The sequence below is a fragment of the Crocodylus siamensis genome, chromosome 6 (genome assembly GCF_052110815.1).
Source record: "Crocodylus siamensis isolate JL-2025a chromosome 6, ASM5211081v1, whole genome shotgun sequence".
NCBI classification, from domain to species: domain Eukaryota; kingdom Metazoa; phylum Chordata; order Crocodylia; family Crocodylidae; genus Crocodylus; species Crocodylus siamensis.
The window spans coordinates 4,823,781-4,850,236 of NC_143400.1; the positions used below are offsets into that span (position 1 = coordinate 4,823,781).

A 26,456-nucleotide genomic window follows, 5' to 3' on the forward strand; every position below is an offset into this window, starting at 1 on the left:
GCCATCGTAACACTATAGTACCGTGATCCTTGTCACCCCCCCCCACACACTCCAAAATGTAGGCTAGAGTTGAGGGATGGGATTGTGTCAAGCCCAATGCACTTGTCTGAAACAAGCTACGGCTGCCACAAGATCCCCCCAGGTTCTCCTCTATTTCTAAGCTTCTGATAGTCCTGCAGGGGAAGGAAAAAGATGGGCTTTGCCCCAAACTCCCAAAGCCACCTTTGCCTCTACGGGCTACAAAATCGCCCATGGGAGATTTGTCCAAGCACCGTGTCTGTCCATACCTATACACCACTCAAGATGCAGCGTCGCTGGGGGAGGATGCCTCCGCCCAGCATGGGTTTTCTGGAAGGCGATGATAAGAAAGACGCAGGGTGTCCCAATATATTAATGTGCTAACATGTGCAAGGCACCCCCCTCAACGGTGCGCTTCCCACGTGCTGCACCTGGTGCTGCACCTCGACGGCGGGTGGGTGCGGAGGGGTGCGCGGTTGAGGGGCATGGAGGGGCAGGGGACGCATCACCACCGTTGGCGATGGCAGCAGTAGAAAAACCACTACTATATAAAGGGCGATCATGGGGGGGCTGACTGGGGTGTGTCCCTCCATGTTTCTTTCCTTGCCTTCAGTAAACCAAACCGGTGGCTAGACCCCATTTCCCAGGAGCCCCTGCCCACACGGCTAGGGCTAGTTTCCATGGACACCCCACGGGCCCCTGGCACGGCTGCCACCCCAGGCTGCTTTGCCAGCTAGCATAATCACCCTGGAGTGCTTTCATTAACCCTTCAGAGCACATGGCAGCCCCAGGTCCGGGGGGGTAGGGTAGGGGTGTCGTGCCAGGCTGGGTATCGGTGACTGAGTCATGCCAGGGGCCCCTGCGCTGGGCTGTGGCTCCAGTACCGCGCCTGGCAGCCTGACAGTGACAGCCACCTTCTCCCCACAGGTGAGCGTCTCCCTGCCCCCATGCCCTGCCGCAGTCCCAGTACCGGGCGGCTATTCATATTTCAATAACCATGGGAAGCTGGAGCTGCCTGCAGGGAGACCCCCGCCTGCCCCACCACACCCTCTGCCACCGCATCCTCCGCCCTGCCACTACAGACAACGTGCTTAAGAGACAGAGAGAAACTTTTGTGTTGCAATGAAAATTTTATCTTTATTCAAAGAAACACTCAGCGGTAGGTATCAGGAACACATCCATCAGCCTAGAGGGAACCAACTCCATCAGCAGCATCTGTAATGTGTGCAGCCGGGCAGTCCTGTACGAGGACTGCCCGACCAGCGTCTCCATGCTCATGGTGTGGGGTGCCGTGCACTGCCCACCCATGTCCCGCTGCCTCCTGCAATTCCTCAGCCCGAGACTCGCTGCAAACCTCTCCCCTGGTTTTGCAAATACTGTGGAGCACGCAGGCTGCCACTATAAAAGCCACTATGTTTTCTGGCTCCAACTTGAGCCTGTAGTTCAGTGACCTCAGCCGTGCTCTGAGGCAGTCACAGGCACGTCCAACAGCCATCCTGCATTTGCTCAGGTGATAGCTGAAAGCCATCAGCTGCAGGTGAGGGGAAGAACAAAGCAGCAGGCTGCAGTTAATGAATAACTGACCAAGGCCAAAGAGCAAGTCACGATGAGAGATAGCAGAAGGGAAGATTCCTTATCGCAGAGATATAGATTTCAATTGACTGAAGTAAAGACTGACAGGTGATTGAGAGACCCGGGTCAGGCAACCTAGGGATAAAAAGCTTGAGCTAAGGTGGTCCCTCGACCCCCTTTCCAGGACCATGAAAATCTGGTCCGCTCAGTTCCACTGAAACAAAAACATTTCAATAAAACCAACCAGGGATCAATTATTAGCATGTCTAATTGGCCATCTATAAAGACTGGGCATGGGCTAAGCAACAAATTGGACTTTTCCCGAAGCCCATGGGGAAGAAACCAACCCAGTGAAAGTCCCCAGGGAAGCAGAGATGCCGGGCCAGCGACCTACTTGTTCTGAATCCAAGGTGGCCTAAGCATTGCCTTTACCAATACAAATCAGTCTTTGCTACAGTAAAATCCCTGTTTTCCGGCATTCTGCTCGTCAGCGACTCTAGTAACCGGCACCGCGCCACTGCCATCCACCACCTCGCACTGCTGCCACGTGCAAGCTGTGTGCAAACCCCCCCTAAACTCCTCTCTGGCTCCAGTGTTTTTAGATAACCGGTACTTTGACATTCCCGGCACCCGGCATTCCCCACTCATGCCGGATAATGGAGATGTTACTGTATTAAGCTTTTGAACCGTGATCAGAACGGTCTCGTTGATCAGCTAATTTCACTCCTAGCCACAAAGTCAAATCAAGGACAACACATCAGGCGACCTTAACTAATCTGCACACACGCTCCCCTCTGGGAAAGGAGTGGTTAGGATTTCAGTTCCTTTGACACACGCTCCTTCGCCTACACACACTTCTCCCCAACTTACACAGCCCCTTAGACATTCAGCAAGTAACAGGCCATTTCAAAATGCATTGAAGAAAGTCCCACTGCCTTTTGATGGAGGTGGCCACTTCCAACAAGACAAACCAGCCCTCTGGCCAAACAAGTGAGACTCGTTTCAAAAGTCACAAGGTTATTTTCTTATAACACCTTAATATGGGGAAACAGGGGACAGTTTTATACCCAGGGAGACGGAAATCAGCAGAGAGAACAATTATAGAGAAGATGAATAAAAGTGTGCTCGATGATGGTTTATTAGCCCCTACAGAATAATCATGGAGCCAAATGGCTTTGGCACCAGCAGGCAGGTCTCAGTATTCCCAATGGGAGATTACAACGTGCTGAATTTCACCCAGGGAATGTGCTCATATTTTTCACACCCTTCCACAGGAGAGGCAGGACCTGCTACAGGCTGCACCTCCTTCACACCTGCTACCCTGTTGCACCCAGAAAAGGGACTCAACTGCTCCCTGGCCAGAGGCTCCTTCAAAAGTGCAGGATCCTTGCTGCACAGCAATATGTGGGAGTGATGCCTCGAATGTGACCAACTCCTGCTCCCGAGAGTTAGCAACAAGCCCTGGATTACAGTGACTCCTTTGGAAAGGGAAGTGTCTAGGAAATCACAGATATCTGCCCTGGAAACGGTTCTGGGTCTGGTCTGCTCACATTTCACAGCTCCGGACAGGATATAGAGGCCAACCGCAGGAATATAATGCTCAGTTCTGGGGGTTTTATAAGCAGAGAATGCAATGAGGCCCCTGGCAGTGAAGAGTCCCAAGAGAGGCTGAGAAGCAAAACCATCCAAACCAACTCTAGGGGTGGTAGTAGTAGCTCCTTGCAGACCCCAATAGGCATTAGCAGGCCTGAGAGAGGGGTTATGTGGTAAGGAGGAAAGTCGAGGTTAGGGTGCAGGGCAGGCAGTACTTCTCACTAACCTAGTGAAGAGGGCTTTAAACTAGTTTTGCCGGGAGATGGAGACCTAGGCCCTGAGGTCAGTGGGGAAACGAGCGACCCAGAGGAAGAGCAAGCAGGAGGGGGCAACAGGGGAGGTGTTTTCACAGTTCCTGAGAAATCAGGGCAATCAACCAATGCATGGAGCCTGGGAAACAAGCAGGAAGACAAAGCTGCAATAAGTCCCACGATAGTCCCTGGGTGTCATTTGGAGCCAGTTCATAGAAAGTTAGGGATGTCTTTGGGGGGAGGGATATCTCATTAGGAGGGTACTTCTTCACCTGATGACCACTTTTAGACTGCACGGCTGATGCATAGATCGTCTCCTCACATGTTTTCTTAGCATCTGGCTGGGCCACTGCCTGAGGTGCTTCCTCTTAGCCCTTCCCCACCATCAAATCTTGGGGGCCAGCATCTGGATCCTTTGGGGTCTGCAATGACCTACACAGTCCGAAGTATGGGTCAACTTTTTCTGCAGCACCAGCATTGCCTGAATACAGCCCTGAACAAGTAGAGCAAGTAGAGATCCCCAAGCCCTTCCTGCACTGCTTAGTTATGGATGCTCCTGGGTGTGGAGGAGCTGGTGCCGGGCCAGGTGGCAGGACTGGGTGAAGCTCTTCCCACACTCCAGGCACCCATGCGGCTTCTCCCCAGTGTGGATGCGCTGGTGTCGAGCCAGGCTGGAGGACTGGGTGAAGCCTTTCCCACACACAGAGCACCGATGTGGCTTCTCCCCTGTATGGATAAGCTCGTGCTGGGCCAGGTGTGAGGAGTGGCTAAATCTCTTCCCACACTCAGGGCACCGATGTGGCTTCTCTCCTGTGTGGATACGTTGGTGCTGGGCCAGGTGGGAAGATTGGCTAAAGCTCTTCCCACATTCAGGGCACAAATGTGGCTTCTCCCCTGTATGGATGTGCTGGTGGTCAGCTAGATGGGAGGCTTGGGTGAAGCTCTTCCCACACTCATGGCACCGATGTGGCTTCTCCCCTGTGTGGATGCGCTGGTGCCGGGTCAGGCTGGAGGAGAGGGTGAAGCGCTTCCCACACAGAGCGCACTGATGTGGCTTCTCCCCTGTATGAGTGAGCTGGTGCCGGGCCAGGTGGCAGGACTGGGTGAATCTTCTCCCACACAGAGAGCACTGATATGGCTTCTCCCCTGTGTGGATACGCCGGTGCCGGGCCAGGTTGGAAGAAAGGGTGAAGCTCTTCCTGCACTTGGTGCAGCAGTACTGACGCTTCCCCTTTTGTACGTGCTGGTGCTTGACCAGGTCTATGGGGTACACAAAGCTCTCCCCACACTTGGTGAAGCAGTGGGGGAGCTCTCCAGAATGGGTCTTGTGGTGAGCAACCAGGGTTGAGAGGCAAGTGAAGCTCTTTCTACAGTTGGTGCATACGTGGGGCTTTTCCCCAGCATGCCTCAACTTGTGCAAAGCCAGAAGTGACTGACAGTTAAAGGTTTTCCTGCATTCAGAGCAGGGGTAGGCTCTCCCCCTTTTCTCGGTGGTGAGTTTCTGCTTCCCGCTGAGGCCCTCCCCACTGGCTTCATTTGGATATAGCGTCTCTCTCCAGCGGAACTCCGCCTGGTGGCTCTTCAGGTCTCGCAGCTCCAGAAATTCTTCCCTGCACCCAGGGCTTTTACTGGGTTGTGTCCAATCTCCACTCTCACACCCAACTGAAGACGGTACCTGATTCACTGCTATAGTCTCCTTCTGCTTTTGGGGTCTCCCCTGGCTCTTGTTCCATTGGTTCTTCTCAGGTCTCAGGGCATCCTTCTCACCCAAACTCCCCAGGGAAGTCCATGCTGGCTCGAGTTTTGCAGACCCTTCCACAGGAGGCTGCTCTTCAGCTCTGCTCAGTAGCCAGGCACCTCCTGTAGGGGGAAGAGAAACTCTGGATTAGTCTCCACCCTGCTGCCAAAGGGCAAGCACTGCTGGGATCCCTTCTGCTGGGATGGGCTTCAGAGCAGGACTGGACCTTGGCACTTGTGTTTCCTTAAGAAAACAAGGTCTTCCTTCCAAAACCACAAGTGCTGGGGGTGAGGGAGGGGCAGGTCGGTGTGCCATGCTAATATTCTGTATTCAGTGGATTTCAGAGCCAAATTCTGTCCCAGCTGTCAGCCCCACCACCTCAGAGTCTGCTAGGAGAAACATATGTGGGACATGAGTGTAAAGACAGTATTGGAATGGCTTCGTGCTCTAATGGGCCACGGATGAGACCAGAGACATCTGCTTAAAGGAAGGATGAGGCTCCCTAACAGCTAGGCTATCCCACGGCACTGGTGGTTCCACGGGGACATGATGCCGAGCCCTCTACCTGACTGGGCTGACATGCTCCAGAAGCCAAGGTACGGTAGTGAGACTGCTCTCCTGTGCTCACCCTTGATCTCTGGCAGTCTTGACAGTAGCACCTGAGTACAAGGGTGAACAACGTAACGGTGGATTTCTGGGGCTTGTCAGCAGTTATGGGGGGCGCTGTGGAGCACTGCCTTACATTGGACCAGCTGCTTCTGTGATGCACACAAATGCTGCTTATGCTTGGGAGAAAAAGCCAAAATGTTTCATCCCTCATCCTTCCAAGAAATGTTCTGGGAGGTGAGGACTTAGAGCTCTGGCTCTTTTTTATTTTTTGGAGGGAGCAGGGCTCTGCTTCCTACCTGCTTCCAGGGAGAGGTCTGATGTAGGGAACGAGCCCATGGAGCTTTCCTCTGCTGATAAGTCCCAGGTGTCCTTCATGTCACAGGAATCTGCCCCAGGATAAAGGCCTTGGCACATTAACTTGCACATGGACTCGGTGTTGAGTTGCAAGCTTTGTGACACTCAAGTCCCCAGAGATGAAACAGGAAGGGGAAGATTCTGGTGCAAACCAGGGAGTACTCACTTGCCCTCCCCCCCAGCATGATAGCTTGTGAATCCCACCCACCCCGTGGAGCCATTTAATGCAACCTTAGACCATGATCACGTCTCTGGGTTCCAGCCCCAACCGCTCTCCTATCCAATAATGGCTACACAGAGCTTCTGCCGACCATGCTGATTTCCATGAGGGACTACAAATCTCATCATGCCCAGGAAGAGGATGGTATAGGCATGGCTACCTTGGGCTGGGGAATGAACTCTTACACTGCTCAGTGAAGCTGGAAACTATAAAGATCATGGTATCCCAGGGAAACCAATCTCTGCCTAAAAATCAAGATAGCAAACTTGATTGTTCTCTAACAGCCATAATTAGGGGGAGAAGAAGGGAAGAGTTGCTTGTCTCCACATCATTGAATTCCACGGAACAACACCTGCCAGGACACACTGCAGTATGGATGGGCAAAATAGTGGATCCAGCTGGTGGCTGGACGCATTTCCCAGAAGCCCTTGCCCACATTACACTGGCCAGTCTCCATAAAGACCCCAAGAGCGGTGGGGCTGTCACAGACAGGGTCTCTGGTCCGAGTGGTGCAGCCAGGGCACGCGGCTGGGCAGGGAGCTGCTCCGTGGCGGGAGCTTGTGGTGGTGCCAACACAAGCCAGAGCCAGGGAAGAGCCACAATCCACTGCCTGCACACCCCTGGGGCAGTGGGTCATGGCTCTGCCCCAGCTCTGATCCATGCTATCACTGCCACAAGATCCTGGCCCCAGAGCAGCTCTCTGCCCAGCCATATGCCCTGCCATCGCCACTTGGGCCGGGCTCCATCCATACTCTGGGCTTGCAATGCAGTGGTCCCCAGAGCTCCTGGGGTCTGCATGGAGACAGACTGGAGCGACGCGGGCATGGGCCAGACTTTGCCTGCCCCCGCATTACAGCATAAGCTATTTGAGGTCAGCAACCCAGAACGGCAGCCCAGGGCAGGTCTGCAGTTTCCGGGTCCCCCTGTCACTCTGAGTATGGGATATTTCTGAGACAGGGGCCACGTGGAGGGGATAGCCACAAGTAGGCTGACCACACGGAAATCACCCAAAAAGTCTGGGACACTGTCGCCTCATCCCCCGCCCTACGCTCTCACTGGTCTGTGAGGGTGGGGCTGTGTGCTTGCCTGCTCGCCTGCAAGGTGCTCTACTCTGCTCCGACTCCCACCTAGACTGCACCCTGCACCCCTGAGTTTCTGGGATGCCCATAATAATTCTGCACAGCCAGCCGGGACCAGCCTCGGAAATTTGGGACACATGGTCACCCTAGCCAAACCTCACCTGGCAACAGGTCCTCGGGCCTTACGCTTCCCCCACAGCTGTCATCATCGCAGATCCAGAGGTCCGCCTCCCCTCGCTGGATGCGGCAGATTACGTCTGGTGTGGCACCTCCGTATCCTGTTTTGGAAGTGGTTAAGGAGCGTTTGTGACTGGGTGCTGGATGAAGAATAACCAGCCAAAATCTGAGGGATGGATCCAATGAACTCAAAGTTTCTACTGGGGTGGAGAAGGACGAGGGAGGATGGGCATTTAGGATGAAAGAGAAGGCACCGCTGGGAGAAGCCTTCAATAGGTGACAGTCCTCGACACCCATGTAAGTAGAGGAATGGTCACAGGAACAAAGTAGCAGCCACTCGGGTATAAAAAGGGTACAAAACTGATAGAGTCACCAGGGACAGGGGTGGAGAGGCGGAAAGATACAGCTGTGACTATCTTTGATGTACCATTGTTAAGAGACACGGGACACACTTGTGTAATGGTTAATATTTATCTTATCGAAGTAATTCCAGGCAAAGAGGTAGAAATGAGTTTATTCTCAGTGAAGGTTTGAAGTGGGGACTCGGCAGCGAAAAGCATCCATGACAGATGGCTGACAACGAACCTTTGTTTCCCTGGGAGCAAAGGCAATTCATCATCAACAGGGCACAGGAAAGGATGATTTTTTTAATAACTGTACATGCAACTGAAGCAATCATCCCATCCAATGGTAGGATCATCCAAGGAGGGGAGATGAGTGCACAAGTTGCCAGATGCTGCAGGGGTTAGGACAAAGCTCATGGGAGTCATGGATATGGATTAAAGAAGGCAGAAAAACATTTTTACAGCCTGTGAAACCCTATAATGCGGAAATGATCTACAGCATGTTCCAAGACAAAGACAATCCTGGAACCGCATCTAAAAGAGAGGGCATTCAAGACAAATAGACCGCACAATGACTAGGAATAGATATATCGACACCGTGAAAGTGTGGTATCTTGTGAGAGCCAAGGGGCAGAACAGAGACTTAAAAATGGCAGATATTAGCTTGTAAGACAATGCCTGAGCTCTGTAGCAAAGTCACCCAACGGCCTTGTTATTATAATAAAGAGGTTGATGCAGATGGACTTGGGATACAGCGAAGAAGTTTGCATGTTTAGCTGCTGACGTAGTTATTAAGTAAAACCCAGGCATGTCAGGAAAACCAGGCTGCAAAACCTGTGAGGAATGAAGGTTTCATGAGACTGGGGATGAAAAGGAACAAGGGAGCAAAGACAAAAGGAGTAAATACCAGGTTTCCAACGACAAGAGAACAGATAGTTACTCACTAAAAAAATTAAGGAAAATGTATCGCAGCCAGAGTCAAGAGGACCACCACAATGAGTGCGAACCAGCTTGATTTTATAACAGGAGAGGAAAAAACGCTCCAATACTTACAAGATAATTGCAGAAAATAATAAAAAGCTCTACATGGTCCTTATGGAGTTGGAAAATGCATTTGAGCGCTTCCCTGAGGAAGTCCTCGGGGGGAAGTAGAGGGAAAAGAAAGCATCAGAGCAGCAAACTGACCTAGTAAAAGTAGAAAACCCCAAACCGCCACACAAACCCAAACAAGTGCCTGTTTTAGAGATCATCTGGAAACAACAACTGGTTTTCACCAGGGCCCGCACCTAGCCCACTTCTTTTTAGCACTGCAATGGGCATCTGATGTGAGGAAGGACGTTAGGAGCAGGACAAGCAAACTTTTGAGAATGGCAGTGAGACTGAGAGCACAGGTCTCAAAGTACACGCAGCAAAGCTAGAGTCTGTGGTCTATGGGGATGAAGACGTTAGGAAGGGGTATGGATGGACATTTCCAGTGACTCCTTCTTAGAAGTACCTGGGTTCCACCGTGCCACTAGAGAAGGAGTTGAGAAAATGCTTAATCCATCTGTTGTAGCAGCAGAGGCTGGTACGACTTCCATGAACTTCTGTTGGGTCATAACCAAAGAACAAGAAAGGGGATTTAGCTGGCACTGAATTCGGCACACTAGGATTATTAAATGTGTTTGGACAGGACACACCAGACATGAAAGGATATAAATCAGAGTAATTCTCCAAGGACTAGTTATTAGGACATTTTTATACACAATGAATTGGAGGTGATACAAACACGCTGAGAAAGCAAAGGGACATTGTGTTGCCATGAAGCTGCTAATATGGAAGCACCTGAAGTTGCAATAATGGGGAAGACTCAAGCGCCGGCAACTGCGCCGAATGAAGGAGGATATATATATCATTATGAAATGCGAGAGAGGCCTGATCACTGACAGAGCAGTGGGGAGGAAGCAGATTTAAACCACCAGCCGAAAGGTCCTGAGGATGAGACTGTTGAAAACCAGGGAGACAACAATAAACTTCAGCGCTCGCATGGCTCCACGGAGAAGCAAGAAGCAGAGCTTTACCCAGGGAAATGAGGGCATGGAAATTCCTCAGCATCTGGTCCCGGTAAAGGCCCTTGTCTTCATCTCCCAGCAGCTCCCACTCCTTCCGCGTGAAGTACAGCGCCATGTCCTCAAAGGCCTCCCGGAGCTGCAGTCACAAAAAATTATACCACGAGTATCTCCTGGTCCAGCTGCCTCCAGCCCCCACGGCTCTGACCTGTACTGACTCTGCACTACAAATATTTGAAGCGTAGCCAGGACAGGAAGGGGTGCAAAATTCCCCATTATTCAGCTGACTTGTGATGTGGATGCAACTCTGTGGGCATCCGAGTTAATGCCTAGCTCACGTTCGGTTTGATCGGTCCTCTGAGGCAGCTGTAGCAGCTTGTCTAGAGGTAGAGATGCATGGGTCCATGGACTCTGACCTGGCCTTCCAGGGTTGGCACCACTGGCCATCTGCACTGGGGAGCGAGCTGCTGCTAATGCCAGCGCGGGGAGTTTGCAGCCCCTGTCACTGGTGAAGCCTCCTCTTGCTGTTCTTCAGGTCTCTGCACTCCCCAAATTCTTCTCTGTGCCCCTGGCTCCTCCTGGGCTCTGCCCCAGCTGCACCCCCACACCCAGCTGAGTCCTCTGCCCTGCTCACCTCCATGCTCTCCCCCTGCTTTGGAGGCCGGCCCTGCCTTTCCTGCAGTTGGCCTGGCTCGGGTGTCAGAGAGCCCCTCTCTCCCAGTCTCCCTGGGGAAGTCCTCTGCAGCTCCCAGTTTACAGGTGCTTCCTCAGGAGGCTGCTGATCAGCTCTATCCAGGGTCCCTGCACCTGTTGGGTGGGGAAGAAAATCCACGGGTTAGCCCTGGTGCTGCTGGCATGGGGAAAGCCCTGCTATTCACCTGTGCTGGCCTGTAACTAAGACAGCCAGAGGCTTCAGTGTGTGTGTGGGGTGGGGTTGGGGGGAGAAGGAGGACTCAGAAATCCCACAGCTCTTTCTAAGACATATCCACAGGCACAACACTGGAGATGAGCCCCAACAACTCTGTCCCAACTCAGGGTGGTGACCACGGCACCATGGCAGAGCCCAGCGGGGCATCGCTCCGTGAGAAAGAAGCTGGAGGGGTGTTGGTACTGTGTCGGCACCCACATATGAAGGGGAGGAGGAGGGGGAAATGCGAGGGCAGTCTTCGCCAGGGTGTGTGAAATGCTCCCAGGGCACTGGGAGAACAGGAAAAGCTGATCTGTCGAAGCACTGACCCCGTCACAATGTTCTGGCAGAGATTTCTCCATTGATGGATGGATGGTACCTCCTAGGGCTGGAGGGGGTGAAACGCGGCTCCTTACCTGCTCCTGGGAAAGGGCCTTGTCTGGGGCACCAACCTGAGGAGCTTCCACCTGCCGACCACTCCCAGGTCTCCTCTGTTTTGGGGGACTCTGCAGCGGGACAGAGGAAAGTGGGGAAACCCTTTTCCCTGCCATGTGCACACATCCCTGGCTTATTAGGCACCGAGGGCTGGGGGGAGGAGGGGCGGGGGGGCATGAGAAAAGGGCAAGTAGAACACTGATTACTTGAAAATTAATTAGATCATTGATTGTTACCGTGGTAGCAATATGAGGCCCGAATGAGATAAAGGATCTTTCTGCTGGGTGCTGCACACATGGAGCAAGAAAAAGCCCGGTGCTCTCAGCCACAGAGATCAGAGCCCTGTCCCACCCCAGCCATACAGTTAGAAATATCGCGGCCCTGTTCCGGGCAGGGGCAGACATTCGAGCCTCTCACCCAAAATGCAGGACAGCTACTCAGACCCCCAGACCCATGCCTGGACCTTACCCGACTCCTGGGAGGACAGGAGCTCTTCTTTGGGCACCAGAGGCAGCTCATCCCGGGGCCCTGGGGTTTCTCTCCGTCCTGCCTCCGGCAGAGGCGCATCTCTACGATGGGCCTTTGGCTGCTGCAGCCAAGAATCAACTTCTTTGACCTTCACACACACCGTGACCTGGGACACGACAAACATGTCACTGGGGAGCTGGGAATGGGAGAGACTGGGAACATCCTTCCCATGCATTTTTTAAATTTTTTATTAAATGTTCCATATTCCAAGCCAAATTAGCCCAAACCATTTCCAAATCCAAAAGTCAGTCCAGAACCACAAGTGGCCCTACTACTGGCAAACACCCGCCCCCTTATCTGGGGCTTCAGATGTTTCCATATCCTTTGGCGGGCATCCTACTTGCAGGCCCAAGCCCAGAGGCTTGGGGCTCGGATGCCCCTGGGTTTTGCTTGCCCTCAGCCCTACAGCCGTGGGGGCAAGCCAGGGAAGAGTCGCCCGTTTCCATAAAGTGGGTGGAAAGCCAAGATCTTCCCACTCCAGCAGCTAAGTGGGAGGTTTGTTATACATGACCTTGGCGGGTACTATCCCCATGCCAGGAGAGCGGTCTTCTCTGGCGTAGCTCGGAAGACAGTCTCCGTGGTTGTGGTGTTTCCCTTGCCAGGTAAGCACTGGGCATGGCGATGCGGACAGCAGCAGCGATGACTAGGGCGAAACATCCTCACCTGGAGCTTCTCCTCCTCCTCCTGCCCCAGATGCAACCCCTCGGCTAGAGTCACGGCCTCGGCGCAGGTCTCCACGCTGCGTCCCCACTGCCCGCTCTGCATCTCCCGGGGCAGGATGGCCAGGAACTGCTCCAGCACCACCAGCTCCAGGATCTGCTCCTTGCTGCGGTGCTGGGGCTCCAGCCAGCGCCGGCACAGCTCCCGCAGGCGGCTGCAAACCCGCCGTGGCCCCTCGCCCTCCTGGTAGCGGAGGCCCCTGAAGCGCCGGCGCCGCATCTCGAGGGTGGGCAGGTCGCCCCCTGAAAGGGGCTGCGCGGGTCGCTCGGCCTCCTGCTCCCCTGCGTCCCGGCCTGGGGCCCGCTTGTGCCGCGCCGAGTGCCGCGGGGACTGGGCGAGGGGACGGGCTTCCCCTCCTGGGTCCTGCTCCTGCATCTCCAAGGCAGGCCGCCCAGCCGGGGTGGGGGGGCCGGGCCAAGGGCCCAGGGAAGGGGGCAGCACAGGGCTTGGGGGGCACCAAAGCCCACGGCCCCCCGCGCTCAGGGCCGGTCTTGCCTCCTCCTGCCTCGTCCCGCCTCGATCCCCGCTCCTGCTCCCACAGCCCCCGGGGGACCCAGCCCGGCCCTGCCGCTCCGGAAGGGAACTGCGCCGCGCCTGCGTCTCCACGAGAGGAAACTCCCGGGGGGCTGGTGCAGGGGCAGGGGGGGAGGACCTGCGGGTGGGGGTGGAAAGGGGAAACCAGCTGTCAGCAGTAAATTAAAATAAAGAAAAAGGGAAGATGAATGCCTGGCAGGGGCAGAAAGGGGTGTGCAGACTGCGGGAGGCAGGTACAAGGTTTCCCGGGGAAGTCATCGGGGGGTAACAGTGTCACAAGCCAGATCGGGTCCGAGATCTCCACCGCACGGACCCATTCTCCCATTTTTAATGCAACAAATTCTCAGCAGGAGCGCAGGGGCGGAGAGGCACTGACCTGGGATGTGGCAGAAAGCAGAAGGATAAAGCTGTGACTGTTTTCGGTGTACCCGTGTTAAGAGACATGGGACACGCTTGTGGAAGGGGTGATATTTGTCTTCGCCGTGTAATTCCCGGCACAGGAGTAGAAATGAGTTTATTCTCAGTGCAGGTTGGCTGACGTGGCTGACAATGCCACTTTTCTTCCCTGGGAGAAAAGGTCATGCAGTATCACTGGGCGCTGCATGTTTCGAGGGTGTGAAGAGAGGGTGGTGAAGGCATCGCGGGTGGACCAGGCAGCAGGGCGGGAGACAAGCTAGCGGGACGCTTAGAAGCCAGAACGGAGACGCCGGCTCCAGGAGCACGCGTCGTGGGCCCCGAGTACGGGTCTGCGCGGGAGACTGTGTTTTGGCGCGCAAAGCAGCCGAGCGCCGATCACACGAGAGCAAACTGACCTGGCGCGTAACGAGCCTTTGGTATAAAAAGGGTCACGGCACAAGAGCGAATTGGCACATAACACAAGGGAAGCCTGAACTCTGAATGAGGCGAGAGAGACTTCTGGTCCTGTCCTGGGAGGTTACGGTACACGGCTTTGGAGAGTGGTCAGGAAGGAAAAGGACAGTGTCACATACTCAGCTCAGAGCAGCAAATACAGCTGGGGCTCTCCTTTTGAACCCATCATCTCGCATCAAGAGCAGCAGTACGTTAGCAAGGAGACATGGTACGATTTTCAAAGATTTGAGGCACTGAAGTTAATGGAAATCATTCTGGAGGGAGCCTGGGCGGCAGGGAGGGGGCTGCAGAAGTCAGAGGGGAGGAATACAGGCTTAAGGGACAGAAAGTCTTCCCCTCTTCCATGTTTTTTAAGAACATTTTTCACTTTCCAAGTCAAATTCATTCCAAATCCAAGAGTCAGTCCAGAACCGTGAGTGGCCTACAACCGGCAAATATCCTCCAGCCCACCCAGGGCTTCAGGTGTTTCCAAATCCTTCGGCAGGCGTCCTACGTGCAGGCCCAAGGGGCTGGGGGGGATGTCTCTGATGCCTTCTGGTACAAATGTGGGGGCTGGCCAGGGTGGTTTCTGGGTATGCCCGGTGCTGTGGCTCAAGGCATAACGATTTCTTTGCCTCCGTCTTCCTAAGTAGGGACCAGAACAGCCACCTCCCTGCTGGGCCCCCCTCGGGCCCCGGGGGAGGCACACCTGGGCCACCGGTTAGTGAGGATTTATTTAGGGAGCTTCTGGAGGGGTTGGACGTATTCAAGTCAGCCGGCCCGGATGATCTCCACCCTAGAGTACTAAAGGAACTGGCCGAGGTCACTGCAAGTCCCCGGCACGGCTGTACGAGCACTTGTGGTGCTCTGGTGAGGTACCGGAGGACTGGAAAAGGGCCAACGTGGTCCCCATCTTCAAAAAAGGCAGGAAGGAGGACCCGGGGAACTATAGGCCGGTTAGTCTCACCTCGATCCTAGGCAAGCTGTTTGAGAAAATTATGCTGGCACACATCCAGGAGGGGCCAGCAGGGGACTGCATGCTTAGGGGCAACCAACACGGGTTCATCAGTGGCAGGTCCTGTCAGACCAACCTGGTGGCCTTTTACGATCAGATCCCCAGATCATTAGAGGCAGGGGGAGCAGTGGACATCGTCTTCCTGGACTTCTGGAAGGCTTTCGACACTGTCTCTCACCCCGTTCTCATTAAGAAACTGGGGGGCCTGTGGCGTAGACACCCACACAGTCAGATGGGTCACCAACTGGCTGGTGGGCCGCACCCAGAGGGTGGTGGTGAATGGGTCCTTGTCAGCCTGGAAGGACGTGGGCAGTGGGGTCCCCCAGGGCTCGGTCCTCGGGCCCGCACTGCTCAACATCTTCATCAGTGATTTGGATGAGGGGGTAAAAAGCACCCTGTTCAGATTTGCTGATGACACTAAGATGTGGGGGGACGTGGGCACACTGGAAGGATGCAACAGGCTACAATCAGACCTAGACAGGTTACAAGGGTTGGCGGACGAGAATAGGATGGGTTTCAACAGACAAGTACAAGGTGATGCACCTCGGGAGGAACAACCGGCACCATACCTACCGGTTGGGGAACTCCCCTCTTGTCAGCACGGAGGCGGAAAGGGATCTGGGGGTCATCATTGACTCCAAGATGAACATGGGCCGGCAGTGTGGGGACGTGGTCAGGAAGGCCAACCGCACCTTGTCGTGCATCCACAGATGCATCTCGAGCAGGTCCAGGGAGGTGATCCTCCCCCTCTATGCGGCACTGGTCAGGCCGCGGCTGGAGGACTGCGTCCAGGTCTGGGTGCCGCACTTCAGGAGGGATGTGGACAGCATGGAGAGGGTCCAGAGGAGGCCACTTGCACGGTCATGGGGCAGCAGGGCAGGCCCTACAAGGAGAGGCGACGGGACCTGAACCTGTTCAGCCTCCACAAGAGAAGGCCGAGGGGATCTAGTGGCCTGTTATAAACTAGTCAGAGGGGACCAGCAGGCATTGGGGGAGTCCCTGTTTCCCCGAGCACCGCCAGGAGTGACCAGGAATAACGGTCACAAGCTGGCAGAGGGTAGGTTTAGGTTAGATATCAGGAGGCACGACTTCACGGTCAGGGCGGCTAGGGTCTGGAACCAACTTCCAAGAGAAGTGGTGCTGGCCCCTACCCTGGGGGTGTTTAAGAGGAGGTTGGATGCACATCTTGCTGGGGTCATTTGACCCCAGTACCCTTTCCTGCCATGGCAGGGGGTCGGCCTTGATAATCTACTCAGGTCCCTTCCAACCCTAGAAACTATGAAACTATGAATCTATGAAGGCAAGAAGGTTGTGAGTAACAGGGGAGCTGGGATCCTGAGCACCTGGGTCCTCTCCCTGCTTTCGCAGGGAGGGCTCTGGGACCGCGGTGCGTCTGACTCTGGGGTGAGGTATTGAGGTTTGGGTAGGCAGAGCTCCCTTGCCCAGCACTGAGATGTGGCTGCCTTGTGGAGGGGGCCGTATCGCCAGCCTACCCCCCACAGCCAGCCCCTCCTCGTCTCTCTCCATGGAGAGATCGTGTCTGTCCCAAAGAAACCAGAAAAGATCATGCTGCCTGGAGCGGGAGCCGGGACGCCTGGGCTCCGTCTCCACATCGAGTCAAGTGTGTCAGAGCGGGTGGGTAGCACCGAAATGCCTGGATGGATGCCACTACTCCTCCTTCATCCCACAGCAGGGGAGAGAAACCAGGTGTCTGGGCTCTCCTTAAGCCAGCTGGCACTGGGCCACTCAGATGCCCTCCCCCGGCCCCTCCTCATGGTCAAAGGGTGCCAGGTTGCAGGCGCAGGGGCTGGGTGAGGTGATAAGGAGACAGGGCTGGGATAGGGGCTAATGAGTAACCCCCACGGAGCAGGATCCGGGGGCAGGGGGTTATAAAAACCACCCAGCCCTGCACAGCCCCGGCAGCAATGAAATGGCAGTGGCAGGTGCTGGGGGCAGTCTGTGGGGGGGCTTTGCTGCTGGGGGCTGGGATCCTGCTGGGGCACTTTGCCGTGCCCCGGGCGGGGGGTGGGAGAGACCCTCCACGCTGGCTGCAGGATGCAAGCCGAGACCTGGATGAGAAGCTGATCCAGGACGTCATGGGGCAGGTGGAGAGCGCCCGGATCCGGGAGAACCTGCGGTGAGCAGAGCGGGGAGGTCGGGGCAGTGGGGCTGGGGGCTGGGGCTGAGATCAGGGGGCCTGGCTTCTCATCTGGGTCTGCCGGGTTGGAGCAGGGCGGGTGAGGGCTGGGATGCCTGGGTTTTCTCCCAGCCGTGACCTGCCCGCTGCCCCTCTCCTTCTGCAGGGTCCTGGCTTCGAGGCCCCACCTGGCGACAACCCCGGGGGACAGGGCGCTGGTGCAGCTGCTGCGTCAGCGCTGGCAGGACCCACAGACGGGGCTGGACGGCGCTGCTGAGGGCACCTATGATGTCTTGCTTTCCTTCCCTGACCCCAAGCGTCCCAACAGTGTGGCTGTGGGTATGTGCGGGCCAAAGAAACTGTGATGGCCGAGAGCAGGGAGCTAGGAGCCAGGACGCCTGGGCTGTCTCCCCGCACTGGTCAGGGTCGTAGGGGAAGGAGTGCGGCAGCCCCGGGGTGGGACTGGGGCAGATGGGATGGGTGGAAGCAAACGGGGGTTACACCTCACCCCCTGCCCTGAGACTGTCTGCCCCCCAGTGCTGAATGGGTCCCGGCTCTTCGAGTCCCAGCGTAGCGAGAAGGCCCTGACCCCGGACCAGGCCCAGGAGGATGTGGTCCCACCCTACGCTGCGTATGCACCATCGGGGAGCCCCCAGGTATGGGAGACCCCCCCCTTCAGGGTTAACAGTCTTCCCCATGGGGTTGATAGCCCTCTGGGGCATCGTCCCCTCCCCTAGGGGGTTAACAGCCTGATTATCTGATCATCAGGACCGCCCTGCTTTTATGGCCACCCCAAGGCCACGCAGGGACCATGGCAACCACTCCCGACTGTCACTGTGACAATGGGCCACAGTACCCATGGGGCCGCCACCAGGATCATGGCCCCTGCTGGTTGGTCCAGGGACGGCCACGTATCCCCAGAAACAGCGGGCTGCCCCACGTGTCGTCGTGACAATAGCCACACCTCCCCAGCGATCCGCAGGCACACGTTGCTGTGACGAGGGCCCTGTATCCTCAGACAGCTCAGCCATGGCAGCAAAGCATGCATCCATGTGTCACCCAGCCCACAGCCACATACCCCCCAGCATCCCCCTGCTGACGGCCACGTACCTTCAGAGGCGAAGGGCTGCCCCTCTGCATTGCCACGCCAGCAGACTCTTGCCGGAGAGATCCCATTACCACGGTGACATTGCCGCGGACCTGACCCCGCTTCTCCCTCCCCAGGGCCGGCTGGTCTATGCCCACCAGGGCACCCGCAGTGACTATGAGACCCTGGTGGGACGCGGCCTAGACCTCAACGGCACCATCGCCATCGTTCGCTATGGGGGTGCTGGGCGGGCAACCAAGGTGAGGGAGGGCCCTGTCCCCACTGCCCCCCCCAGCCTAGAGTTGGGAGAAAACCCAGGAGTCCAGGCCAGACCACACTCCCCTGCTCTGGGAGGGGTGGAGGTGGAAGGGTACAGCAGAAGTGTCTAACTGGAGGAGGGGAAACTGAGGCAGACATCAGAGCCCCCACCCCCCTGCAGGCAGTGGTGGGGGCAGAGTTCGGCGTGGCTGGCCTGGTCGTGTACACGGACCCCAAGGACATCAATGACGGGCGGGCAGGCGAGAATGACACCTACCCCAACTCCTGGCATCTGCCCCCCTCCGGTGTTGAGCGCGGGTCCTACACCGAGAGCTTTGGGGACCTGCTGACGCCCTACCACCCTGCTAAAGGTACAGTTTACGACGCACCGGGGCACCCGGCTCCCAGACCTCACTCCCCACCGCCTGAGACCTGGGAGAGACCCAGGCACCCAGTGGACTCCTAGGCCTCCCTGCTTTGCTCCCCCAGGCCCCGCTCCCCAGAGCTGGGAGGGAGCCCTCGCCAGCCCTTTCTCCTCTGGCGCCTTCGGGACAGGCGTGCTCTCCCCCTGGAGAGAGAGCGGGGGGGCCGGCTGTGGGCTGCAGATTGGCAATATAGCATCCCACTGCAGAGGCAGCTGCATCTCAGCACTGGGCAAGGGGGCCCCAATGCCCCATTGCAGAGGCAGCCACGGCTCAGTGCCAGAGACCCCCAAGGCAGGGGGAGCACCCCGTGTGCAAGCTCCCGGTGCCCCCTGCTGCAACCCTTCACCCCACTCCCCTCCTGGCGGTGGGAGAGAGCCCAAGCGTATGGGGTCCCCATCTGCCCCGGGCAACCCATGTTTTGACTGCCTCCCTCTTCGCCCCGTTCCAGAATTCGCCTACCGGATCAAGGAGTCGGAGATTCAGGGGATTCCCCCAATCCCCACCCAGCCCATTGGCTTTGAGGATGCCCGCACCCTCATCTGGTGGGTGACAGGGGGCGGTGGGGCCCAGCACCCCGGAGCAGGGAGAGGACCCGAGTGTCTGGGCCCCCGACCCCACCTGCTCTAATCCGCCCCCGCTCCCCTCCCGCGTGGAAGGAGAACCCAGGTGCCTGGCTCCCATACTCCAGCCTGCTCAACAGTTTGGCCTGGGTGCTATTCCTGGCCCCTGAAACAGAAGTGGGGCCCAGGCGTCCGGGCTCCCTGGGATCCACTCCTGTTTCTGGCAGGGGAGGGGGGGCCTCCCCAAGGGCCACGGGGAAGACCAGGATGCCTGGGTTATATTATATTTGCCAGGTGTCCCTGTACAATCACGTTTCCTCAACTTGATGGCTCTGTGCCTCAGTTTCCCCACTCATGCTGCCAGGATGCCCACTGGGGAGCTGGGGGTTTCTCCAATATCAGTGCTTTGCAGGGGATCTAACTGCCCCATCTCTGTGCCCTGCAGCTCCCTGGCTGGCCCAGAGGCCCCCGCAGCCTGGCAGGGCGCCCTGGGCTGCACCTACCACGCTGGGCCGGGCTTCCGGATGGACGGGCGGTTCCCCAGCTCCAGGTACGGAAGGAGGGATGGATGCAGCAGGTCTGGGCCCCAGTTCCCCCACCACTGAGTCACCAAACCCCAAGGCCTGCCCTTGCTCCCCAAACTCTGCCCCCTGCGCTGACCTCCCAGCTCTGACCCCCACCTTCCCCAGTGAGGTCCAGGTCAGCGTCTACAACCAGCGGGTCATCAAGAAGTCAGCCAACGTGATGGGTTTTATCCGAGGCAGCCAGGAGCCCGGTGAGTGCCCCCTTGGCTTCCCCTCCACCCGGCCCCTGAGACCCCCCCCCCCCCCCCCCCCCCCCAGTTCCTGTTCCTGTGCCCACTCCCAGATCCCCACCCAGTCCAGCTGCCCCCACTGGGACCCTCGCATCTGGCCCCTAGGGCTCTGCCCCCCACTCCCAGGCTGGTCCCCCCCCAGGGAGGGAGCAATCCCGGGGGCACATAGCCTCCCGCTGACCCCCACACCCAGCCAGCCCCCCATGCCCTCAATACCCAGCCAACCCCCACACCCTGCAGCCCCCCCAACAAACCAATCTCCACTCCCCACACAAGCGCTGGTACCCCTCTCACACCCAGCCAGCCCCCCCGATTCCTGCCTGCATCGCCCAGCCCCATTATCTGCACCCCCCCCCCCCGCAACCCTGCCTTCCCAGACAGGTATGTGCTCTATGGGAACCACCGGGACAGCTGGGTGCATGGGGCCGTGGACCCTGGGAGCGGGACAGCTGTCATGCTGGAGATCACACGCGTGCTGGGCAAGATGCTCAAGGAAGGTGAGTGGCAGGAGGGGAGAGCGGAGCAGGGAGAGGACCCATGTATCCAAGCTCCCGGCTTCCTCCGTTCTGGCCCCCTGGCCCGCACTCGTCTCCCGCGCTGGGAGAGACCCCAGGTGTCCGGGGTCCTAGCCCCCACCGCTGTAACCCACCGGGCCCCACTCCCTTCCCAGAGCAGCCCCAGGCTCCCCGGCCCCAGGCCCGAACCCCTGGGCCTTCTCTCCCCTTAGGGACGTGGCGCCCGAGAAGATCCATCATTTTTGGCAGCTGGGGGGCGGAGGAGTTTGGTCTGATCGGCTCAACTGAGTACACAGAGGTACGCATGTGTGCAGGGGTGTAGGGCTGCACTGAACGTGCTCTGGCTCACCAGCCAGCCTGTGTCCCCTCCCGCTTCCTGGCTCGGCCCCCAGGTCACAGCCAGCCCCATCTCCCCGTTTCTCCCTGGGCCCAGCCAGCCCTGTAGCCCCTCTCCTGCCTCCCCCAGCCCCACCATATTAACCCCCATCCCTCCCCCAGGAGTTCTCCAGCAAGCTGCAGGCACGAAGCGTGGCCTACATCAACGTGGACATCTCCGTCTTCGGTGGGTCTTTCTGTACATCCCTTTATCCATCCAACCCCTGCGGTCAGCATTCGGTGCCCTTTGCAGCCTCTCTAGGCTGGGGCCTGGCTCTGGGATCCTATGACCCCAGCTGACTTCCTGCCCTGTGGGCGGGGGGCTGGACTCGATGATCTCCCGAGGTCCCTTCCAGCCCTGATATCTATGAAATCTATGAAATCTGCTGAGACCTGCCGGGGGGAGGGAGGGGAAGAGAACACAGACACGCAAGCCCACACGAGCGTGCTATTGATCTTCTTGCTACTGTTGTAAACTCTGCCGCTTACAGAAGACCGTGTCACTTAGATCGATTCTGCCTCAGGCTTTCTGAATGTCTGTACCTAGCTCTAGCGAGTCAAGTCCACTGGATATGAAATACAGTGCAAACAAATGCATGAATGTGAGAGTGTACAAGGGCTGCTTGAGGTAGGCAGGTGTGCCAGCGTGAGCAGTCAGAGCGCAGGGCAAGCCCAGCAGCATGGGGTTAACACACAGCCTCTGCAGGGCAGAGGGCATGTGTGCAGAAGTGAGCGCACGTGAAGCAGACTCTGCCTGCAAGAGATCAGACGTGGGAGAAGGTGCAAGCGGCCCTGCAGGCAACGGTGTGGAAAGCATACATATCAAGCACACATGCAAAAGCCTGCACATGTGAATACACAGGAGAACATTCACGTAACACAAATGCACAAGAGAGACCACGTATGCCCAAACATGTGACCCTACGTTCTCTGACCCTATGTCCCTCCATATCTCCACAGCTAATGCCACCCTCCGAGCCCAGGGAACCCCTCCTGCCCAGAGTGTCATCTTCACAGCTGCCAAGCAGGTGTGGGGCAATGGGGTCTTTCCACCCACTCCCTTCCTTCCCTGCCCCAACTCCCCGTTCATGCATCTCCCCTTCCCCCCTGCAGGTTCCAGCCCCGGGCAGCGGCACTGGGTCAGTCTATGACAACTGGAGGCATCATACCAACCGAAGCAGCCCCACCTATGGGGTCATCCCCAGGTGGGATTTGGAGGGCACCAAAGGGGGCCAACCTGGGGAATGGGAAGGTGGTACATGGGGATGGTTGGACAATCCAGGGGGTGGGGAGGGAGGATACGGGGCTGGCTGACCTTGGGAGCTGATTCGTGGGGAGGAGTGGGGATATGGGGCTGACTGGGCCTGGGAAGGGTGATCCGGGGGGCACTGGATTGGCTAGGGGTGTCCCTGCTGGCCTCAGTGATGCCTCACTTCTCTCCCACCCTCAGCCTGGGGTCACTGGGTGCCGGCAGCGACTACGCCTCCTTCATCCACTACCTGGGCATCACTTCCATGGACCTCGCCTACACCTATGACCGGGTAACAAGCCTCCGTGCTCCCCCCAGGGGCAATTACAGGGTCCAACAGGAGGTGCTCCGCCTGGGCCCGCAGGGCTGCTCCTGCTCCCCCGGCACCATGCTGCAAGGGCAGCCAGCAAGAGACGCTCTGTCCAGGTGCCCCTGCCACCCCCAGCTGATTTGTGCGTACCCCCCTTTCTACCCCAGAGCCAGACCTCAGCCAGGATCTACCCTGCCTACCACACGGCCTTCGATACCTTCGACTACACTGACAGGTTCATTGACCCAGGTAATGAAGGGGCTCAGACCCTCCTCCCACCCGCCCCCAGCAGAGGGGCCAGATGCCTGCGTTGCCTTCCCCACAGGGTTCACCAGCCACCAGGCCGTGGCGCGGACAGCCGGGAACGTGCTGCTGCGTCTGGCCGACAGCCTGGTCCTGCCTCTCAATGTCAGTGACTACGGGGAGGCTCTGGAGGGGCTGTACAGTGTGGCTGCCCAGGGGCAGGTGCAAGCTGACCTCGTAGCCCACAACATCTCCCTCGGTGAGGCGGGGGGCAGGCAGCAGGGGGGGCCCGGGCAGGCAGAGCTGATTGCAAGGCCCTGGCACGAAGGGGGCCCCGTGCTTTGGGGGGGGGTCCATAGGGGCACCCTGCCTGGGCAGGCAGGGCCGGCCCTGCTGCCCCAGCACTAGGGGCACCCTGCTCTCCAACCCTTCATCTTGTCCCTGTACAGCCCCGCTGAAAGTCGCCATCGATCGGTTCAAGACCATCGCCGCTGACTTCAACCAGCGGGTAATGAAGCTCAAGGAAGAGTCGTCTCCTAAGTAAGTCCAGCTGCCCATGCAGCAGCCCTGTGACACATGTGTGCATACACATGTGTGCCCATAGCAGCGTGGACGCAAGTCCTTGTTGCCCCTATAGGTTCCTATCTGCTCACGCATCATACATGCAACACAAGTGCACATGCACATGTGTAACCCACATGCAATGGGCATGCTTTACATGCACACATACATACACACATTCATCACACACTTGTGCTGCCTGCTCCTGCTTAGGCCTAGCTGTAAGCAGGGGCCACTCATGCTTGGGTTCCCTCATATGATGGAGGCACACGGTGCACCCACATGTGCATGCAGCTCTGCACATGTGTACGCTCAAACCCTGTGAGGCATTTGCACAGGTGGAGTCCACTGGTGCTAGCATGTGGTACCATGGCAGGGGCAGAGGACAAGTTGCCTCTATGACCCATGCAGGGGCTTGCACACACTTGTGAATGCACGCCTCCCGTACCACCCACCCCTCTTTCACCTCTCCAGTCCCCTGGAGGTCCGGATGGTGAATGACCAGATCATGCTACTGGAAAGGGCCTTCCTGGATCCCCGGGCTTTCCCCAACAAGTATTACTACAGGTAACCTCACTATGGGGAGGGACACTAGCCCGGATGCCTGGGTCTGTCCCAAGCTCTGTGAGGGGGGTGGAGTTGAAGGATTAGAGAAGGGTCCTGGGAGCCAGGATGCCTGGGCTCTGTCCCGGGCTGTTGGAGGAGAGCGAAGGCTAGTAGGGGAAGGCTGGGAGCCAGGATACCTAGGGCGCCTATACACGTGCGCTGAGGCTGCTTCGATGTGCTGTAATTACAGTGCATCGGAGCAGAGTGGATTAACTGAGTCTGCCAGAGGGTGGGATTTACCACCCTCCAGCAGACTCCAGCATCACATGCGTCAGCATCCCCATGCTGAAAAATGGCAGTGGGGGTGCTTTAACGAAAGCACCCCTGCCACCGTTTTTTGGTGCAGGGACACTAACACACATGGTGCTGCAAGCGCTTTAATTAGAGCAGCTCTTGGAGCGACTCTAATTAAAGCGCCCCCTCTGGAGGATGTGTATAAATGCCCCTAGACCCCATCCAGCTTAGAAAGGGAATGGGGGCTGGAGGGTTAGATCCGGGAGTGCGGGCACTGGGCTTCCACCCCCTGCCTGGGAAGGCAATGGTTTTTAGGGGACTGGAGCTGGGAACTTGGACTCCTGGGTTGTGTCCAGCCCCGGGAGGGGAGTGTAGGCTGGTGAGTAAGAGCAGGAGGGGCTGGGAGCCAGGACGCCTGGTTCTCTCCCCGCTCTGGATGGGCAAGGGGGTCCGGTGAGTGAGGACCGGGTGCCCAGACTCCTGGGTTGCGTCCCTGGCTCTGCCACTTCTCTCCCCTGCATAGCCCCCCTTGTTAAGCTGTGCTCCCTCCCTACAACAACAGTGACCTCTGCTTTCCATCTCAGCCATGTGCTGTGGGCGCCGCGGGCCGCAGGTGTCCCCACCTTCCCGGGCCTGGCTGAGGCCCACGCAGCAGGGGACTGGGATGCCGTCCGCAAGCACCTGAGCATCGCCACACAGGCCGTGGAGAGTGCCACCTCCACCCTGGAGCCCCCAGCCTAGGCCCCGGCACCCTCTGCCCCCCAACCCAGGGGCAGTTAACCCCCGCAGATAATGACCCTGCCCCCCAACCCCACAAAAAGGGCAATTAACCCCCCACAAGCCCCTGGCAGTAAAGCACTGGTAAAGAGCAGCCACTGCCTCTGTTTGTTCCTGCAGCCCGGCTAAGGGGAGAGGTGGCCACCTTGAAGCCTCTACCATGGTGCAGGGCCCAAGAGCCGCAGCCCAGACACCTGGGTCTGAGACCTGGAAGGAGGGGTTAGACTTAGAGACCCCCATCCTGCCCCACCCTCACTCCACCCCATTCCCCCACCATGCCCCTCCACCCCTGCGTGTCCGTTCTCCTTCATCCGGTGGCCCCCTTTCCCCACCCTATTGCTTCCCCTATGCGAAACGAACCCGGAGTGGTTAGGCATCAGTACTGTACAGCACGCATAGCCATATCCCCTTGGCGCGGATGCATCAGTTGGATCGGAGTGAGAGAGACCCGTCAAGGAAACCCAGCAGGAAAGGGAGGAAGGGCTCAAGGGAAGCCCCTTCTCCTCAAATACATGGAGGTTGTTAAGAGGCAGAAAGACCCAGAAACTCCAAAACTGCAGCAGGGAGCTGCAAGGATCAGGCCCGAGCTCGGCTGGCGGCAGGGCTCTGCATTGTTCCCACCGTGACAATAAACACTGCCGGGCTTAAAGATGGTTGTCTGGTCCCCGTGCACTGGTGGGTACAGATCCCCGGGGAAGCCAACCAGGGTAGCACGTTCTTGCACAGGTTTTGTGAAGAGGGGTCAGAAACACCCCCCACCCCAAGGGCCTGTCCCAGGTGTGTGGGGTGGCGGTGCGGGGTCAGCAGCAGTGCAGACCCCTCCATGAGCCAGCTGCGCTGTGGCAAGCGGGGACTTGGCCAGCTGTGGCCAGACAGATCTCAGGGCTCTTCTCCCATGTCCCTTCAACCCCAGCTGGGAATAGCCACCGACCACTTCCCCCCAGCTCCTGCCCTGTCCGTGCGCTCCGGATCTCGTACCAGCCCGCAGCCCTCGCGGAGGGAGTCGGAGGCAGGGCCCCATCCCTCCTCCGGTCGTCATCAGATAGGCCTGCCTCTGAAGGGGAGCTTGCTCTCTTTGGCCCGGGATAGCTCAGCACAGAGTCTGCTGTCGCCTGCGGCAGCCACTCTGTGACCTTCTGGATACCGCCTCTCGCTGCCGCGAGTGCTCACCTGGGGACCAGTGCCTGTTCCCACCCGTGCGGCTGCCCCGTCAGCCGTCCCGAGGGGAAACAGCAGGACAGTGTGTCCCAGGGCATCAGGGGAAGGCTTTTAAAAATCCAAAGGCCCTCCTGCACACGATGTCCCCAGGATCGG

At 57.7% G+C, this 26,456-nt stretch overlaps 2 protein-coding genes across 3 annotated transcripts; one reads left to right on the top strand and one right to left on the bottom strand.

Moving 5' to 3' along the window:
• Window positions 1–1,140: 1,140 nt before the first annotated feature.
• LOC149860631 (uncharacterized) lies at window positions 1,141–13,200 on the bottom strand. Of its 2 annotated transcripts, none has more exons than XM_090054957.1 (8): window positions 12,537–13,200; window positions 11,814–11,979; window positions 11,327–11,416; window positions 10,638–10,810; window positions 10,016–10,142; window positions 7,596–7,712; window positions 6,078–6,167; window positions 1,141–5,294 (listed from the first exon to the last, which is right to left on the bottom strand). In XM_090054957.1, the coding sequence occupies exons 1-8, from the start codon at window positions 12,966–12,968 to the stop codon at window positions 3,979–3,981; spliced, it is 2,511 nt and encodes an 836-aa protein (XP_089911083.1). In that variant the 5' UTR covers window positions 12,969–13,200; the 3' UTR covers window positions 1,141–3,978. The 2 variants fall into 2 exon arrangements, with proteins under 2 accessions (XP_089911083.1, XP_089911085.1); XM_090054959.1 differs by having other exon boundaries at window positions 11,327–11,495; window positions 12,537–12,675.
• A 3,716-nt stretch (window positions 13,201–16,916) lies between these two features.
• NAALADL1 (N-acetylated alpha-linked acidic dipeptidase like 1) lies at window positions 16,917–25,745 on the top strand. The gene is made up of 19 exons (XM_090054973.1): window positions 16,917–17,128; window positions 17,295–17,467; window positions 17,666–17,784; window positions 18,353–18,475; window positions 18,655–18,844; window positions 19,347–19,440; window positions 19,904–20,008; window positions 20,148–20,233; window positions 20,650–20,769; window positions 21,000–21,085; window positions 21,286–21,349; window positions 22,123–22,190; window positions 22,276–22,367; window positions 22,613–22,703; window positions 22,889–22,970; window positions 23,047–23,223; window positions 23,414–23,504; window positions 24,000–24,092; window positions 24,950–25,745. The coding sequence occupies exons 1-19, from the start codon at window positions 16,917–16,919 to the stop codon at window positions 25,104–25,106; spliced, it is 2,223 nt and encodes a 740-aa protein (XP_089911099.1). The 3' UTR covers window positions 25,107–25,745.
• The last annotated feature ends 711 nt before the right edge of the window (window positions 25,746–26,456 follow it).